Source organism: Camponotus floridanus, unplaced genomic scaffold (genome assembly GCF_003227725.1).
Source record: "Camponotus floridanus strain SB8 unplaced genomic scaffold, Cflo_v7.5 scaffold1, whole genome shotgun sequence".
NCBI lineage: Eukaryota > Metazoa > Arthropoda > Insecta > Hymenoptera > Formicidae > Camponotus > Camponotus floridanus.
This window is the reverse complement of record NW_020229214.1, coordinates 4,695,005-4,715,839: the sequence shown is the minus strand read 5'-3', so window position 1 is coordinate 4,715,839 and position 20,835 is coordinate 4,695,005. Positions and strand designations below refer to the sequence as shown.

The following is a 20,835-nucleotide window of genomic DNA, read 5'->3' as shown; positions in this document are numbered from 1 at the left end:
GCTACGGAGCCAACACTTTCATATCAGTAATGTATCATAATTAACGAGCAGATAATAGTAGCAAAGTGGGTCACTGAAGCTAACAAGTGATTAAATATTGAAATGGATAACAAGCATTGCGATGAGAGTTCACGAGAAAAGATAAAAGTCGTCATTTATAACGAGAAGTTACACATTTCTGTGTGTTTTGATATAAATATTTCTTTAAATTTAGTTTGCGTGACCTGTTTCGAATCTTTTTGGATTATCATTAATAATATGTACATTTTTATATCAGCCACAAATTTTGTCCACGTCATATTACGAAAGCAACGAAAGAAAATAGCGATATTCTGGCTAGACTATCGTCATGATCTTCACTCGCGTTGGACATGCGCGTCGCATCGACTAAAATTAACCGTTGGATGGGAAGCGGAAATTACTTTCGTAATTTAGTTACCATCGAATTACAAATTACAGTTACAAATTGCGTTTATAACCATAATTTGTGAGCCAATCAGTTATAAGTTACGGCCGCCGGAGGGGTGCATTAAAGTGTGTCGCCACACAAGAGAGCATCGACTAGCGTGCGTATCAAACGCGTTTAATGTCTCGCATTATTGGACATGAGCGGAAGTGAACAACTATTTCAAAAGTCATCAATTCCAATAGTTTAAGTTGGAACTTTCAAATATTACGAACAGTTCGAAAGATGATTTTGCAATATTACCGAGATTAAAAAAATGCTCTTTACGTAGATTAAAAGAAGAATACATATAAAAGAATAAAAACATAAAATATGAAATAAATATCTGTCATTTGCTATGCGACAGATTCACGATTCGTATAAAGAAATTTGCTTGTCAAATTTGACGAATCCTTCTATCCGCACTATTCATGAATTTATAAACAAAATCGCGAACACATGCAATTTAACGCGAGCATAACATGTGTTAAATATGCGCATCTATTACACAATTATTTTGTTATTCTCGAAATTTATCGAGTTTATTCGCTAAAATCTACCTTTCGAATCTCTCATATTCTATCGTATCAACGATAAACCTGAGAGCTGATATTACAAACTCGATATTACGAGCGGAATCCCCCGACTTTCAGCGAGTTCTCGCGTTAAAGCCGCGGGAAAAAATAACGTCGATACTCGCGCTCGTCGGTTCATTTTACGACCGGCGTTTCGCTTTACTGCCGTGCAAGAACGACGTCCATGGCGTTATCGTTCATACACGTGTATGTACACTCGTGCGTGCGTGTGTCGCACGATGTGCGTTCATGCGAGTCGCTTGGAGCAACGCTTAAAAAAGCGTTTCCGCGTGGCGTTTCCCTAAAAGCGTTTACGTTTCTTTCTCTCGCCGCTGTTTTACATGTAAAATATCATTCCAGTTCGTAATGTCTATTCCGGCGGTGAATTCCTGATGTGTAATCCTTATTCAATGCACGTTTAACAGTCACCGCATAATAGTATCTTTTTTTATTACGTCCATAAACTATCACAATTCTTATTTACCGAGTGAATGCGGAATTAATGTGTCATCCCAGTAAATACGAAGTCGTACGTATGAAAAGGAAAAAATAATAATAATAACTATATTATATATACTAATTAATATACTAATTAATTACATATATACCAATTAATTACATATATACTAATTAATTGTACAATAGACATAAAAATGTACGTAAAAGGATGAGTACGAGCATGCACGTTGTCCTAAACTTAATCTAAATAAAACATTCTTAATTTAAATAAGACGAAAAAATAAGCAAAAAGAAAAATGTCGTAATTGGATAAAATGAGACGCGATAAAAGACAGTAATTTGAAAATAGAAAAGGGAGTCGATATTTTTTACAACGTTGCATGAAAATGGAGTTATACAGACGATAGCATTGATTGATATTAATCGAGTTTAACGGAAAACTTATCGATAGAATAACACGATCTCATGTATATGAATTGTATCCATTTGTAATTCCATTAAAAAGAAAAACTCGAGTTGTAACATTTGTTAACACATTCTACTGAATATTCGCGTTCGTAGATTATTCCACAGACGTACCTTTAATCGTTTAAATATCCCGATGAATTTTAGAGATAGTTAAACGAGAGATCCATAGATTGTGTGAGTTTGCAATTTTCAAATTTAAACAATAAATTCTTATAATTAACACGATGACATGCGATTCGTTCAAAATTTTTTTTCCGATGTTAATTTAACTTTTCAATTTTTACGTACATTCATCCGTTCTCATATTCATAATTAACAGAATCTCCCGATTTTGCATATTCGCATTCATAGCGATCGAACATGACATTATTTTCGATGCAGTCGTACACTCTAGTGCTCCGGAATTTTATTTCCCGTATTTTCGAACAGCCGAATCGATTCGATTCGAACAAATCGAGCGATTAATTTTGTTCAAGCTGCCTAAAATGCCCGAGCATTTCTATGCTATTCTACTCTCGAGGGCATGTGTGTCGGTCAACAGATACGAGCCACGCTGGCATGTATCGCCGTTCAATGCAGACGCGCCATAATGTTAAATGTATGTATTACGGGAAACGCGACGCCCACGTGCTGCCCGACAATGCTTTAATTTGCCGTTCGTTCGCGATACACGCCCTCACCCTCGCACGTGCACGGCACACCTACACGCGATCCTTTCCGCTCGAAAGCAAGCACAAGCGTGTGCGTAAACGCACTTTTGGCACGTCGGCTAAACAGCATTTTCGCAGCGATATCGAGGCGCATGACTTGTTCTCTCGCCATAATTGATTTAACGTGTGTACTTATTCGATTTATGAACACGAATGTGTTTTCATAACGAAGGGAATTAATAATTATTTAGAATAATATATTCTAAATCCGGAGACACCGTGTACATGAGAGAGACGCGAGAGAGACACATTTTATTCCGCAGACGTCATCGCGATGAAGGATTACAAATTGACTCCTTGACTCTTTGCAATTTTAATTGTATTCACTCGTCCGAAAGTTGGCTTATGAGAATACTTATCTACATCCTGCGCGTCGGGAGATAACGCATTTGCGGTAGCATGATTATTGGTATCAGGTGCGCATCGAGCATTATGCGCATCCACGTATAATTAGCATAGACACTCGCGTTTGCGGTGCATTCGTGCGTGAAACCGAAGTGTCGACGAAGGCGCAAGATAAGGAGAGAGTGATACGTGCGTTGGGAAACGATGCCGGTTACATCGACCCAGAGGAATCGACGACAGACAGTGGCAGTGATGAATTATTCTCGCAGGAACGTGAAATTGATTGCTTACAATGCTGTCGTACGTGACGCGATTTTACGAATACATCGATATGCCGAAATGATATCGCTTAATCTCGAAAACAATCCCGACAAAATCGAAATTTAAGTCTGCATTGTTTATTTATCGTTTGGGTTATCGCGCACAAAGTAGATATGCGCATCACAATTTATTATCTACAATTATTTCTCTATTTGTGCGCGTAGATTATTATTATTATTATTTTATCATTTATATTATTTTGTTATTTTTTGTTGAATATAAAGATTCAAAATTTAATCGAGGTTGAAAAAAAGCCGCGTTTATTAATATTCCATTTTAACGTCGGTAAGATTTCATTTACCCTCGGTCAAATATGCAAGAAACGTAACTGCGTTTGGAATTTCAACGAACTCTCTATATTCCTGTCGTAAAGTTACCTCAGGATAAACACTCGCTTTAAAAGCGCGCGCGAGACAATGGCTTTCAATGTGTTAAACCATCTCGCGACGTCGGATGCAAGCGCTGAATATTTAAGCGCACATTGTGCCTCCGCAACGTTTTTAAATTCTGAACTCACGTTCATCGAGAAGCGTCAGGATGATCTCTGGCGATGTAATGCAAACCGAAATGAGTCAAGCTAGTCGATCGATCGCGACGGGACAAATATCGAGAGCGAAAAGGACGAGGGAGAAAGTGAAGAAGAGGCAAGAAGAGGGAAATGAAGAACGTCGCGCAGATATGGGGGATAGAGCGGAGGAGGTGTAATTTCCTGAGGAACGAAGCCAACGAGGTTTCGCGTAATTGGTTCGAGGGGATGGCGTTTATATATGTATACATAACCGTGAAGCCGCATCTCTCGAAATGTGAGATGAGACGATACGATACGATACGAAAAGCATGTTTTGCCAAATACGTATACGGAATTTCCATGTAAATGCCACGCGCGACGTAACGCTGTTTTGCCTTACCTCTGGAACGATAACAATTCATTTCCCCTCTCGTGCATCCTCTCTCTTCTTCCTCGGTCAACTAATGAATTATTCATATTCGCTTCGGATACATTGTTAAACTCGCGAGTTAACAACAATGTTCTCGGCAACATTTAACGACCTAGTAATTTCGATATTACAAGTTGCCGCAACAACATTCAATACCAGAAATTAATTAAAATGTAATTGCATATATAAAATGATAGAAATGTGTCGTACCTTTATCGTTATCGTTTATCGATAAGAAAGCTTATCATGCCGCAGTAAATACAATTAAAACGAAATGTATACATTTCGTTCTAGAACTTTTTTACATAATTATAAAGTATTATTATCGAACAATTTAATAATAAAAAAAAACATATATGTTTTTTTTTATTATTAAATTGTTCGATAATAATACTTTATAATTATGTAAAAAAGTTCTAGAAATTATTCCTTAACAAGCTTGATTTATAAATTTAACAGCAATTTTGCAGTATAATGGACACATTTCAAGAATGTAAATTGGAAATGATTTCACTCAAATGAAATATTATTTGACAAATCCATCTCTCTCCTTCTCTCTCCTTCCTACTGTTGTTTTATTTTTCCAGACGTAATTACCGTGAGACATCAGCGCTCTTGGTGTGCTGCAGCGGCTCGAGGTTGTATTTTCAGCAATGTGTCACCCGACACGCGCTTACGCCAGCCGTTTATTTTTGCAACGTATATAGCCCTTGTAAAAATAAAAAAGATTCGAACGCGGGAACGGCGGGATGTCGAGGAGGGTCCAGGATGCGAGGAATTATACCGACGACCGCGAAAGAGTGCCACTTCAAAGAACTTTGCGAGGTCTCGTTATTTTATTACCACGAGGTTGGCGCACGCGGAAAGAAAGATCGGCTCTGAATCTTTTCGTTCGCATGGCAGTTTTTGTTTGCAAACGTTTTCCGAAAAATTGCGAAAAAAATCGACTCTCCAACTCTTTCGAGATGATTTCTCATATGTATAATATGTATTGAGACTATACGAGTACATTATAAAATGATTAAATATGTAATGAATCAATGTTAAAATAATAACACATGATTAAAGATATTTAAATGATTAAAGATATCAAACTGTAAAATTGAATCAATATTGAACTTAATAAATTGATAAAGAGTTGATTATTAATATACGTGATGAAATAATTGTAATAATGAACTTGCAGCTGATATATCGATAGATAAATTTATCGTCGATATTTATTATTATTATTATTATCATCATCATATCTTCTATATTTGAGTATTCAAAATTTTATTGTAATGCTAAATCACGTTAAATAAGTGAAAAATTATTAAGATAAATGCTCCTTAAGTTTTCAAAGTTTGACATTTTTGAATTCAGACAATAAAGAGACAATCATAAGTCCAAAAACATTCATGGAAATGATGGCAAATGACCTCACTTGATTTTGCAAGGTCAGAAGTCATTATGTGTTATTCCGAAATCGCGAAAAACTTATTATGCGCTAAACGACAGACAAACTTTCTGAATTATTCACGAGTCGTCTCGAGTTGAATGTTATTCCGGTGCTGCAAACTTCATCGATGACAATCTGTTATTCGTCAATTTGGACTAAAAACGTGGCGTTAATCGAAAATCCGATAGCAACGTTCCGCGACGCAATCGATTTCGCGACATTCTCTAACTGAAATTTAATTCGTCCGCCGGCCCATTAAATCAACTGGCGCCATAATCACGCGTAATCGATGCGCGTATCATATTAATATTTATTATATCACATTATCATTCGCATTTAATAATGCATTGATATTTCGCAGTATCAGAATCAATGTATTAATATTAGTCGACAATCGGTGTATAATATGTATTAAAAGCAAAGAATGTTTTACGATTATACTATCTGCTATAAAATAATACCAGATAGTATTATATAATTTTAGATTATAAATCCTAATTTTGCATGCCAATCAATATTGCAGATAAAATATCGATGCTATGTCGAGCTGAAGTAATTTTTGTTCTAGTACAATAATTTATTTAATATTAAAAATATTACAATTAGAATTTCTCGACGGAATCCATACATGTATACGAGTATATGCCTCTAGAGATTATTAGAGTATAAATATCTTAAATGACGTCATGCGAAATACGAAAGCAAAATACCGCATACAATCTGAACCTGTAAACAACGGTTACGGTCGAAGATGCAAAGAAATTATAATCGATCGGAATGAGGGGCGGCTTGTCGGCGAATCAGGAAGAACAACAGAATGATGGCTCGTAATGAGAGCTCGAGTAACCCAGAGAACGAGAGAAAGGAAGATAAATAGACGTGAGGGAGGCTGCGAGGCCGATGGCTCGAGAAGAGAGACGAAGCTAAGAAACGACCTCTTGAAGATTAGAGCGAAATCCCCGCGGACAAAGACCGTGCAATTCTTGCTCCTCGATCTGTGTTATGCCTGTTTTACACGACATATATATATTTAGAAATTCATTAATTATTTTATAGATGAATAGACTGAAAGAGCCCGAGATTTTGTCTTGTAATGTAGAATTTTTTTTCATAAAAATAAGTATTAATTTTTACATAGAAATTATATATTGCATTTTTGTGGCTTTCTTATATCAATTTATGTATGCTTACATGTAATTATTCATATAATAAAATTATTTATACTATAAAAATAGAATATGATTACTTTTTTTATAGACATAAATTTCATCATGTACAAAAATATTTTATGATATTAAATCGCGCGTATAGATCGTGTAAAACAGACTTTACAGCCGGCGGGAGGTTACTGGCCTCTTCCTCTATCGGAATCACAAGGACCTTTTCCTCCCTCCTGAGTCAGCCTTTCCTCTTTTCGCCCCCTCCCGCATTCCCGATACGATTCCTCTTATTTCTCTTTTCACCCTTCTCATCCCACGACGATTGCTCGACGGCGGTTCAGGCGATGCCGGCAACGTGTCTTTTGTCCGCGGACCGGTTCCTGCTGGTTCCTCGAACCATTTATTTCCCTCGCGTCCCGACTATATACGACTCCTTCTCCTCTCATCCCGCTCTACTCTTCTCGCGTTCTCTCCCCATAACCCGTTCTCCCAATCCTCTCTCCCCATCCTCTCGTACTTGTCCTTTTTCTCGCCCCATCTCGTCGTCCCTGTCGTCCGATCGTGTTACATCTTTTTTCGGTCGATTCTTTCGCACTCGAAATAACGCCCCGGTTCCTGGCAGCATCCCGAGAGTCCATGAATGAACGCGGCCAAATCGCACGGAGGAGTCACCGGCTCGTCTGACCTTCGCGCGGGTCGATTCGGCGCATCTATCGACAACGACAGCGAGGACAACAACGACGACGACGACAGCAGCGACGACCGCGTTTGACCTCGCTTCATCGACCATACCAAGACTTGACACTGGGTCGACGTTGGGTAGCTCGCAATCACCTAGACACTTCCGCCTTGGCATCGGTGAAGGGACGTTATAGTTACTGTTTCGATATCGTTTCGTCCAACGCTGTCCCACGATAATTTTACAAATTTTATATCATATCGCGTATTTTCCTGAATCAATGCTCTTTCCAAATAAGAGAGAGAAAAAGAGTTTTATTTTATTAATTAAAAAAATTTTTAATTAAAATAATTCTTTTATTATTTAAAAAAATTATTTACTGATTTTTAAAGCATCCTAAAAATATAGAAAAAATTCAAAAAAATATTTGAGACTTTCAGATATATATTAGATGCTTCATTTTGCGAATCAAAATAATATTGTGCGCATTACTTGCAACAATCGACTTTGGAGCGTTTTCCGCATCCTGACCCGCGATGTTTACGAGTGCTCGCCAATGTACGACACGAGCGCGATATCACGATTCTTTTATCGCGCTTTTATTATGATACCCGAGACGTCGGGGATCCAATTGTTAAATCGGAATTCTTTTCGTTCGTTTGTTACACGGACGAGGACGAGATTGCTCGAATCGATCGATCGGCGAAACGATCCAACGACGAGCACGGGCAAGAATGGCACGCCAAGTAATACTGTGACGGCTATCGGAAACCGAGAGTGCCGGATAAGCTTTTACTATCCGATAACGATTAACGACCGTCGGTCGTCCGATTGTGCGAGCCCGACCCAAGTATCGAGCAACCGATCGGTTCGTCGACTTTAAAAAGGTTTATCGGTGCGCGGCGCCTGCTTCAAGTTCGCCTCTCAATGAAGTTGAAGAAAACTCGGGAAATGTTACGAGCTCTACGTTCCCCGAAAGTTCGCTGCCTTCGGAACACGATTAAAACTATATTCATCAGCGCGCGAGCACTTCCGCTCCAACTAGAAGCGAGATTAGGGGCAGACATTCCGCGAACCGACTAATGAATTTCGGACAACCAAGAACTTTGCGTAGCAGAGTTTGGCTCCATTTACGCTCCTATTAAATCTCAATTTCAAATGGCACGCCATTCATGATTAGCCAGTCATTCCAGAAAGTCGAATTTCTCACCTGCTGTCGGATTCGACTGGATCGTCCGCGAAAAAATCCGAATACACGAGTAAAGAAATTTAAATTTTCTAAACTTTGGAAATATTAATATATGTATATTTAATTACTTCACACAGATACATTATTCTTTGCAAGCGCATGCCTCTTTCGCGGTTCTTATAATGATGTTAATAAATGTTTATGTATGAACATTTATGTCACTTTTGACAAGGTACGATCATCTGATTTCTCACGGATGATAATCAATTACATTTGCGCGATATTTTGCAATTCATTCATATTTCGCAGGCTTTCTAAATCCGACAATCCTATGCAATCTCATGATGAAGTAATTAGGAAAAGACGTAAATTGTGCGAAAGATTGTAATCACGCGTATCTCGACATTTCATGCAAGAAATTTAGAAATTAAAATAAGACATAAAGGTCGCTTACCTTTTTCGAGATGCTGAGATATCGGACTTTGTACCCTTGGAGTTGCCTGCAACTGCGCCGCGTTTCCCGGTCGTCTTCGAGGCCTTCTTCCAGGTCGGGGCTAAAAGCAAACAAATCAAAAACATCGATTAATCATTGAACAGTTGGGAATAGAGACCCTCTAATGGCTCTCTAGTTGGGAAATATAAATATATGTTTAGAATAAAAATTGTACGTAATTAAAAATTTCGATTGCTCGGACATATCTTTGAATTGTGTACTCGTTTGATGTATTAATATTTAATAATGTATTATAAGAAAACACAAGTTTTGAATAATAAAAGTGGAAATTTAAATAAATATGATTATTAATCTCATTTTTAACAAGAACAAATTGCAAACATCACGATCATCGGATGTTAATATACATCGCGTGCAACAAAATTGTTTTCATGCGCTTTCTTTCAAAGTCAGCTGATGCCGGATTAAAATGAACGATCGTGCCAATTTATTACAACGCGACCGATCACATAGATTACAGGCATATTACGAGCACGCAAAATTGCAACTAAACTACAATATAACCATATACTGCAGAATCGATTCGTATGTGATTACGACACGTCAAGTTTAACAAGAGATATTGCGATAATAAAATGTCTTTATAAAAATAAATAAAATAATAAAAAATAATAAAAAATAATATAAAAATGATACAAATCACACACGAGTTTTTCTCCGCTCAGAAAGTATCGTTTTTAATATCCATTTAATTTTAAAATGCACATGCACATAAATACAACGTTGGATCGCATTTTACGCAGCGGAAATGCCACGAGACGCAATCGCATCGAATATCGCGATCGTACGGCGTGAATAAGAGTCATTTCGCTACATCTTTTCGAGTCGTTGGCAGCACGTCGTCTGCGATATCGCGCGAGTCTCGCATCATGATGAGTCGCGCAGTCGACCGCGTTTTATGGAGTCTCGATGATTCCGGGGTTCTCTATTTCCTTGCCGCATCGTCATCTTTCGCTATCCGTCCTTACTTGCGCTATATATGCCCGCTACATATGTACGCGTATACATACTCGCAGTCAGATAATCGTAATGTCCCGGCTCTTTGTTGCCGCTCGTAAAACTCGCTCGCACACGGAGGAAGCGCGGAAGGAACGAGAACGGGAGAGACGAGTTTATACCGTCTTTGTTTAACTGCCGCATTTATTACCGCAGTGATAAACGGGAACGCGCAGAGAAGCGAGGATGCTCCGAGATAAACGCGAGCGAGCATTTCGCTTGTGTCCCACTGGCGACGACCTAAATTTTAACGATTGATTTCACGACAAACTTGCAGATTGTTTCCTGCGAAAATTTCGTAATTTAATACAACCCAAAGTGTGAGTCTAAATGAACAATAAAGTTTTGTGAAAGCTTAGGAGAAAGGTTCTTATCTTCGACTTTGCAACTCGAAAATCATGTGTCTTCCATAGTTTAATTAGGAAAAATTCTTTATTATTGAAACTAAAATCATCGAGTACAAAAATGTTCCATATATATTAAATATATTGTGAAATAATATAACGCATAATTATACAGCACGTAAAAAAAAATAGGAATAAATACAGACTAAATTACAAGTGCATCTAGTGCCAAGTATTCCAGGCATTTCTTAATAAAATCCTAAATTTCCGCAAGAATAAAGTTAAGCCTTAAATGCTTTGCTAAATTACTAAAATTTTTTTATCTTAAATTTTCTTTGGGATGCACCATTTGAGGTATTGTAATCCTTTTTTCGTATATCAATATGGTCATTAGTGAAATACATTACATACATTATACGTATCGTACATGTTATATAATACAAATATAAAAATGTAAAGGAGATTAATATCTTTCTGCCATATGTAACAATAATCTTGCAACAATTCAATATCTTACCAAACATTTATTAATTATGGTATTTTCCATTTATGGTAATATGCTTCGAAAAAAATTTTGATTATTTTATAATCTTAAAGTGCATCAATATATGTTGTACGTAATCAGTAATAATATATAAAATACGCATTTTAATTCCCATCAAATTATTTCATTATCTGTTATAAGAAATATTGTCACATCAATGTTGTACTTTAAAAGCCGTTTTTGCCACATATGAGTGCGACTAAGACAAAAGATTCTTAAAGTCACGAGTCGAGTCAGGAGGAATTTCTCAAACTAATGTTACCGAAAAATTTATTCGGCATACCTCGCGTGCGTATGATACACAAGTCATTCTTTGCCGACTCTCCTTTCGTATTTTTGCAGCAGAAAAGGGAGCGAGGACCTGCGAGACACACTCGCCGCGCGTCCGGGCGGAAGAATCCACCTTCTGCTCTCCCGTGTGTGTTTTATTGCAAATTGAGGTTAAAGTCTCTGGCATGGAGCCAGGCATTTCATCTAGGCCGTTGCATTCCGGCGAATACACACGAGCATTATATGTTTGCCTATGTGTCTCGTGTACGCGCGCAAAAGCACCTTGATCGCATATATATATATATATATTATATATATATATATATATATATATATTTAAGGGAAAAGCTCTTATGTACAACCTGCGCGCTTTAAAGTACGATTCGCGTATATAATATATGTGTCTGGATATATAAAGACTTTTGAATTGAAAGTACATTTTTTTCAATCAAGGTATGTCAAGATGCCACTTGTTTTTATATTGTGATTGGAAATAAAAAGCTTTGTGAAAAATAAATTCACGATTGAATTGTATAATTAAAGGTAAATTAAATGATAGATTGCATGATTCATAACATCGAATTAATTCTACAAGTTTAAAATTTTAACTCAGAGTTTTAATATTAAATATTAAAAAATTGCAACAAACGATTTCTCTTAAAATTCTCCCAAAATTTTCTTAAAATTCTCGTTCTTCGAGTAATAAATCAAAGATATTTTAGAAGACAAAATTACTATGATATCTGAGATCGTAAAATAGAACAACAAAGAAATAAAGGAAATTACAATTTGCATTACTTGCTATTTTTTTCGTAACGTAAAGAAAAATGAAATATCACGATACTCTTTATGAGAATTCGATATAAATAGTTAATGCATATGCCAAGCAGGAAATAGTTTAGCATATTCGAGTATCACGTTAGTCGATTTTATTTTTACTCACGTCTCGCGCAAGCGAAATGTAATAATCGACGACGACGGATGATATCCTATAATGGTATTAACGTATCGTCGAGATAATGGCATCTTCACCACCGGCGGATATAGGCGGACGCATTACGTGCGCGGACAGCATCTTTTCCCGACATATGCTAATCTAATTAATGCTTACACGAGAACGTGCGCGCGTATGATGAGAAGCAATGGCGTATTTATTACTTCGGAGTCCCCTCGAGATACGCTGCCGGACATTTAAAATTTCAATTTTTGAATTTTGCGTGTCAATTAAATTTAAAAAGTAAGAAAAGATGTGCATGTACGTTATTAGTTTATTCGATATTAACTATCAAAATAGAAGTTACATATTTCAGAACCCATATTTTTATCGTCAGAAACAAAATTAAATATAAAATTTAATTTGATAATAAAACACAAGTTATATATATCTTTGATTCTCTCTCCTATCAAATATGTATTTTGAAAACTTTATGATCTCTTACTATGTGTAATTACACAATAAAAAATTAATGGAATCGAAATCTACTAGTTCGTTATATTATCAAATAATTTCATTAAAGAGGTCAAATCGAACAGAATAGATTTTATAATTAATTTAATTTGTAACAATTACAAATTTTCTTTTTAGACTCTTTATAACTCTCTTTTAGACTTTCTATAAATTAAACTAGACTCCAAAATGTGTCATTGATTAAGAGACATAAGCGGAAGATCTGTTCTCGAATTACGAGATCTCTTCTTAATTGTAACAAGTAATGCAAAATATAAATAAAACTGGATTAATCGGCGTTCGATACTGATACGAGCCAGTAAAAGACACAAATCGTGTTTCATCTACAAAAAATTATATGAAAACTTAAACAAGGTAACGTGACATGAATCGTTTAAGAGATAATGATTAAGATCGACTAATCTAAAGACTGAAAGTAGGCATAATGATAAACCATGTAACATACATATAATTATTATTCCCTGCGTATATATTTATTCGCAATAAGATCTGATAAAATAATTTTGCCTTAAAAATTATTCAATTTTTTTACACACGTTGCATGATTTCAACTCTTTTAATCGCCAGGAAATCACTAATTCTGTCCGCTATAATTTTCCTGAGATGCAAATATTTTTTTCCTTTAATCCGATTCACTCTCGTCCGGGTCTATTACATCGATACCGTTCTACTAATTTATTAATCTTATCAATCTCTCTTATTTATACGACGTTTATAATGAGATATATCACGTTATAAGTGACATTATAGCAAGTTTGTGCGAGATAAGCAGGAAATGGCGATGTTACGCCAATGACAGGTATACGCGATACCGCACGTATGTAACGGACTACACGCATTGCGTTATATTTTACGCGCACATTTGCTCGTAAGTGTCGCGATAAAATTTAATGGACCAAAAAGTCTAGCAGCCCGTTTATTTTCCGTGGTTTTGTATCGTTCATTTTCGATATTATCGCGACCAATCGATTCGGGAATTCCGATTCTCCTCTCCTTTAAGAATCGATCTATCGGTGCAAGAGTGACCCTTTAAGTCGATGCGGCTTCGTTTATTTGTCATTCGTGCAAATTGCCACACATTATATATATGTTTGTAATGTTTTTGTTTAAGTAAAATTTCAATAGTGCAATACATATCTTTAATTAAGTGAGCGCTTTAATTAATGCTTTTCGAAATATTCACGATTTGGCATTAATTACAATTTTGCATTTGTAAAAGAAAAGTATTTACTTTTATCAAACAAAATTTGGACGTCTAATGCAAAAAGAAACGATAGCAATTTTCGGAGTAAACAATTTTTCACGAAATTCGACTCAAACAAATATTCGATTATTTAATCTTTCTACTTGAGAAAAAACAATTTCGTTTATAATGATCAACTTATCATGAATTTCGAACTCTATAACAACGTCGTTTTCAATGAAAATTAGCCGTTATCGGCTGAAAATCATTTCAGTACCAAAGAGAAACTAAACGCATCGAGATACATCGAGATACACGTGTACACTAATCGTGTAGGGAGAAGAAATTCAAGTTCGAGAAATGCGGGAAATGCATTCTCCGAGCCCCATTATACGATCGCGAGTAAATCCACGTAACTCCTGCCGGCGTTGTCACCATCGCCGTCGTTTGTGCGCTGCACCCTTGTTAAGCGACAAAAGCCGGCCTGCGACAGATACGCCGTGGACGTGCCGCGCGTTTTATCTATGCGTACGCCCGACTCGCATGCAAGTCAAGTATCCGGAGGAACATATTGACAGAGACAACGAGCCCTGCTTGACTTTGTCGCCGTGCCACTTCGTCATGGCTGTGCGCGCGATTCACGTCGACGCTGCCATTTTTCTGCGAGAGAGAGAACGCGAGGAGCTCGTTACTAAGGCGCGAGAATTTATTATCGCCCCTATATAGCGTGCCTCGTTAACGCCGAGTTTTAATCACTTCTCACTGAATCGCGCGGATGCGAAGATTACGAGTAAAGAGGGGTTATTAAAATTTTAGGTGATCAATTTTGAAAGGCTTGCGAAGGGATAATCGCTCGATGGCTATTGTGAGTTAACATCCCACGTGGATAACTCGTCCGCGAGTTTTCTGCGGCTAAATTTCTTTCGAAATTTTTAATCAAGAGTTGATTAAAGAGAGATTTTTCCTTCACAAAAGTTTCGCGAGAATGATTGAGTTTTATTTTAATTTCCTTAATATATTTGAAATTAAATATCTTATTAGATTAAGCTTCAAACTGACAACAGACCATGAGAAATTGATATATAATTAACTTTTTCAAACATCCTACATACTTTATGTGTTACGTGCGATATTAGGAAAATAATCGTTAAAGCTTTGATGAAATTTTTATTTTTTTATTTCCGAGAAATTATTTTTTTATTTTATTTTTTTATTTCCGAGAAATTATTGAGAGAAAAAGGGAAGAGAAAGAGACAGCTTTTTTTAGTAAGTTTAATATACTCGGTAGGTAGCATCTTGATATGATTTTCACGCTCATGAATAATTTCCGGTGCGATTCGTTGGAAATGCTGCCGTTTGAGGACGAGCGCAAGAAGGCTGCGAGGAGCAAAACGGGGGACCAATTAAATATGAGCGAGGGTTGCTATTCACGTCCGCAGTGTTCGCACCAACGGTCGAGAGATCCATCGAAATTTCACGTTCGAAAGATAATCGCGTGCGGTGACCCGAAATAAACGCGGATTTCTGAATCATTTAGAACTCCACCGTGCCATCTGCAATATTAAATAGGCCGCGCCGTGTGTTGCCAGTAATACGCCCGTAGAGAGAAAGGCGAAGCGTACACGCGTCGCGCGCTAAATGAGATTCACGTTCCGAAATACAGCTTCGCGAGACCATTCATAATTTCTGCGCCGGATGAGCGAGCGAGCGGACGTTGGCGTGTCTCGTTAAAGGCGACATTAGCATCCGCGTCAAGAAATTGAAGGCTCGCATTAATCTCTTAAATGTCCGCTACCGACCAAGATGTCACTTAATAGCGAAATTTCTTCATTTCGAGATGCAAAACCGCTCAATGCAACGAGAAAAGTATCGATAATTAAAATTTTGTTCGAGTATAAGAGGCATTTTTGTGCACGAAATTTTTTAATTTCTAAAAGATTAAAATAAGCAAGATATGTTAATTTTATTCAACGTCTTGAAGTATCTTTTCTAACGAATATAATTTATTGCGCTTCGCGTTAATATTTCGTGATATAAAGATCGAGCACGAGCGGTAGATCGAAAAAATGCGATCCTTTGACGACCCCTCTCTGTCGGTCCACGCGAACGGACGGCAGCATCCGTCGACTCCCGCATCTCGCTGCAGTTTCCCTCTCTTCCTCTCGCGCACTTCCATCTCCGCGCGTCGCAAAGTTCCGCCGGGAATAAATCCAGCCCGGACCATGTATGTGCACGCATTCATGCATAGTGCATGTGCGTTCCTCCCGTCCGTTCGCCAAGTCGCGCCGGCAGACGCGTCCCTATGTAAAGCCAGAGTGTACGTGTATGTGCGCGCGCGCGTACGAGCAACACACACGTTCGCCCGCACATAAATCTGCATATATGTGACGCATACCTGCGATGACATATATAGTATATATATATATATATATATATATATATATATATGTATACATGTATGTATATATATGTATACATGTACGTATATATTTGATATGCGTATGTGTGTGGATGTATGAAAGCGTGTCTCTGCGCGCCGTGTATATAATCGCGTTTCCAGGTACATAAGCGCGTGTTTCCCTGTGTAAGCGCGGCGTGTGTACAACGCCGACGGAGCGGCAGATATTCGCCGATCGATCGTACCGGGTTATCTGACTGCCAACGAGAATTCATTTTCCCTACCACTTCTCTCTTTCTCCCTTCCGGCGGCCCTACCTATCTACCTCGATCCACCCTCGCTGTCCTCGCTCTACCCTTCCCTCGCGCTCGCTCTATCGTTATCCGTCTCCCCTTTCCCTGCTCCGTCCATCGCGGCTCCCTTTTTCCCCTCTCTTTCCCTCTTCCGCCATCGTCTCCTTTCCCTCCTCCCCCGCGCGTCATAATAGATCTTCGCCCTCGTGCTTCTCCACCCCGCCCTCGTTCCATTCTCCCCTCTCTTTGTTGTACATCTTTTGTTTCCTCTTTTTATCTCTCTCCTTCTCTCTTTCCCTCTTTGCCTTCTCCGCTGTCGTCGTCTGTGACAATTCTCTCGTGTGCTCGTTAATCACATTACGCGTGTACACACGCCCGTACTAAATAAAAAGAGGCGAGCAACAGGGGAGAAGAGAAGTTGCGAGAGGGAAAAAGATGAAAAACAATAATCGAAACGCTAGATAGGAGGGAAAGCGAGGGTGAGGAGCGCATGGTTACCGGATATTCCGCCCCTTTTTCATTCTTCCGCGACTATTATTATACGTTTTATCGCCGGAACCGAGCCTCCCGCGAAAGGTTCAAGTAAATAGCGGCCACTTCGCGACCGAACTATCCGCGGAATGTCCGCGACGAAGCTACTCCCGAAGTAATTTCAGCAACGCATGTGCTGCTGAGCACGCCTACAACGCATCTTTTTAGCATGAGAATATTTTATCAACTAGAAATCTTTTGGAGCACTACAATAAAATATCAATAGCTCGAAAATTGAATAATAAAATTAATGCGTCACATTTCAAAGTAAAATGGTGTTTTCACGTGTTACTTAAACATTAAATATCTCAAATTTCTATTCCTGTCTATAGAATTCTCTATAGACTTTCTTTCATATCTTTTGAAATTTAAAATGCATTTTGATGCTCCGTGTGTAAAATATATTGTACACGTTTGTAAAATGTTATTTCTATAATTACAAATATAATTACGATATTATGGCAATGATAAAAATATCTAGGAGAAGAAGCAAAATTATGTTTAAAAATAATTTCAGAAAACTGATGGAAATTATTATGTATAATCAGTCTCGAAATATTCGCTGTCTCGATAGTTTACAATATGACTACTTTCCCATTCTTTTTTATATACGAAATTCTGTTGTAATAATTTTAGAATTGCTTTATTTAGAGAAGCCAAGACTGCAGGGTTTTTTATCTTTTAGAATGTTGTCGATAGTAAAACCTGCCATTCGATCACTGAATCGAAAAAGGTTCGATCGTCATCATGGCAAGTTTTTATTATCGAGAGTCGTTTTCAGAGGATTGATGTAAGATCTTAAATTGTTTGTCCAAGTGAAGAAAATGGACGCCTGTCAGAGCCAATTGGCAACAGAATAATCTTCAGTTTGGCAAGGCATTGAATTCAGATGTAATTCAATCATATCGTTTGTTTGAAACCTAAAAAGTTCGTGGCGTGCCGCAATTTCAACTATGCTAACAGTTAATATCAATAAGTTCTTTCCGGGATAACAAACTTTCTCGATTACGATAATTCTAGCAAAATACCGGCTGAAATGTTTTCACATAATTACTTTGGTGGAGATCCGATCGGAAATACCAAAGTACGCTCGGATGATCGATATAGATCGACCAGTTCAACCGCGATTTCCGACATTTCTTAGAATCGCTTCGAATCATTATTGATTGAGTTTTATCATGCAAATAGCTCGAACTATGTTGCAAATAAATAAATAATCCCACTGTCGTCCTTTGCTAAATTGCATACTACTAGCAACTCATGTGTTCATGTTTGCTTCATAAGATAAGCAAAGTATCGGAATTAAGTATATAAATATTGAAATATATATGAGATTTTCTAGAAAGAATTAAAATTATCATTTTATAATAGATGATTTATGTATAAAGTAAAATATTCACATTTCTTTTGAAATTAGCATAATCAATGAACTTTTCCGGCTCGAAATAGATCGAATGTCCTGGCAAGTTTAATAAATTCTCTTCTGCAATTTATTCTTGAATGGCATTAGTTGGCAAACGATATTTCATTATATTCATAAGAGGGTCTCCTCTTGCACAAGACGAAACACAAAAATCACGAGGCGCATATTTCAAAAGAAACGGGCACAAGATGGATCACGTCATCATCGAGCACTTACGTCGTCCGAGGTCGAGGACGTGAGACCAGTTCAGGCCGGTCCGTCACTGCAAGCGTTTATCTGGGAGGCGGGTAGAGACCCGCTGTGATTTGACTTTCACTGACTTGACACAGCACACAATCATTCGCCGGGCTCTGCGCGAGGCGGCGAGATCATTAACAATCGCGCACGGGACGGATGCAGCACAAAACTAGACTGTACGTGTAATATCGTCCTTGCGTCAGGATCTTCTTCACGGGCTGGATCGACGACGATGGATTTCTCGACTAAAAAAATCGTATCGATGTACGCGCGCGGCCTCCTCCGTTAACGACTTTCGGAAGATTCGTGGCATCGGATCGGAGCGCGATTCATTATAATATCGGAGCAAATAATCGACGAGCGCCGGAATGAATCGGTGGATAAATTGATTTATCCCAAGCGAAGGATTAGAGCGGAAGACTCCCGAGGGGGGAAAGTTGGATCGTGACCTCGTTCAGCAGAAACGAAACTCATTAAATCCTCGCAAATTCTGTACACATGAACTTTGACTAGTTTCCAAACAACAAAAATCCCTTCCTAGAATACGAAGCAAACTTACGAGCCAACTTTATAAACTAATTAATGGAACACAATTTAATTTTATCGATATAGGCGAATATTAGTGGGATGTATAAAGTATGAAGATGAAGGAAGATGCAAAAATATACACACAATCTCGAGCATGAAATCGACGAACAAAGTAAACCAAATTGCGAATATAATGACGATTGCAAACTTTCTTTAGATTTATTCCATTTTCGAAATATTAATTGATAGCATAGTTAATCAAATATGTAAATTAATATCGATCGAAAGGCAGCGAATTGTTCACTTCATTCGACCGTAATGCAGCTGTCAATATTCCGATACAAGAGAAATGTCAGTTTTTCAGGCATATAAATTGAGATTGCGCGTATAACGCGTAATATTGATTGTGTTTGAAAGAATTGGGAGATTCGCACTTTAATATGGAAGTTGAGAACACGGGTCAGTCCCGACTAGTTTTTAAACACCGGAAACAATCGTTTTTCGAAAGGCGAAAGACGATATCCACTGTGTAACCGCAGCAATCGGCACCGCTGTTATCCCGCAGCGCAGTCCCCGCCCATGGCGGAGGAAAATTCGACTCGACGAAATTCGCCGAGCGAAATTCCCTTCTTGAGCTATCACGACGATGTATTATCGAGCAGATATCGATACCACGAATCCTCCTTTCCACCAGAGAACTCCCGATTCTCCGTTTAACCAATCGATGTCTTCGTTCCGGCGACGTTCTCTCACAATCACCTCTTTTTCCCTCCTCCCCCTCTCTTTCTCTCTTTATTTCCGCCGCGCTATCCGATATCCCTTGCGATCGCACTGTAAATCGCGCGCTAATCTCAAGGGAAGAGAAACGCGGGATAAAAAGCTGGACCGACGTATATCCTCGGTGGCGTCTCGCGCGGGCCGGTCAAGACCACAACAATAGAAGAACCACCTTGGCGAACGGTGGGAAGAGGGGGACGAGAGAACGTCCGCGCGCGCGCGCGCGCGCGCAACACGAGAGATGCGGGGTGGAGGACGGAGGAAGGGGGATCGTCGGGCAGGCACCTTCACCCTCGAGACGACGGACGATAGGTCGACCAGGCGGTTAGAGACAAAAGCGCGTTGCTGACGATCGGACGCGAACTGCGATACGCCCGGGCCGCAGTGCTGCCGTCTACTGGCGCCGAGCTTCGCGGAATCGTCTGCCTCCCCCCCCAAGCGAGTCGCCCGTCGCCCTCTATTCAGGTCCCCTCTTCTCCGTCCCGATACCAGCTACCACCACCCGACCAGCTCGCCGACACCGCCGCCGCCGCCGCCAGACTTTTCCCCTATCTGCACGAACAGCGGGGGCCGAGCCCTTCGATCCCCCCTCCGACGTC

The 20,835-nt window shown here is 38.6% G+C and overlaps 1 protein-coding gene and 1 long non-coding RNA gene across 5 annotated transcripts in view; one reads left to right on the top strand and one right to left on the bottom strand.

Annotated features, from left to right (window-relative positions):
- Positions 1–20,835, bottom strand: part of LOC105256483 (probable JmjC domain-containing histone demethylation protein 2C) — a 271,823-nt gene that overhangs the window by 174,068 nt on the left and 76,920 nt on the right. For all 4 annotated transcript variants that reach the window (XM_011266416.3, XM_011266420.3, XM_011266419.3 and 1 more), the window contains exon 7: positions 9,185–9,284. In XM_011266416.3, the coding sequence (XP_011264718.2) occupies positions 9,185–9,284 (100 nt within the window). The remainder of the gene's footprint in view (positions 1–9,184; positions 9,285–20,835) is intronic.
- The window catches only part of LOC112637234, an 80,047-nt gene that overhangs the window by 33,889 nt on the left and 25,323 nt on the right, over positions 1–20,835 (top strand). The window lies entirely within an intron of this gene.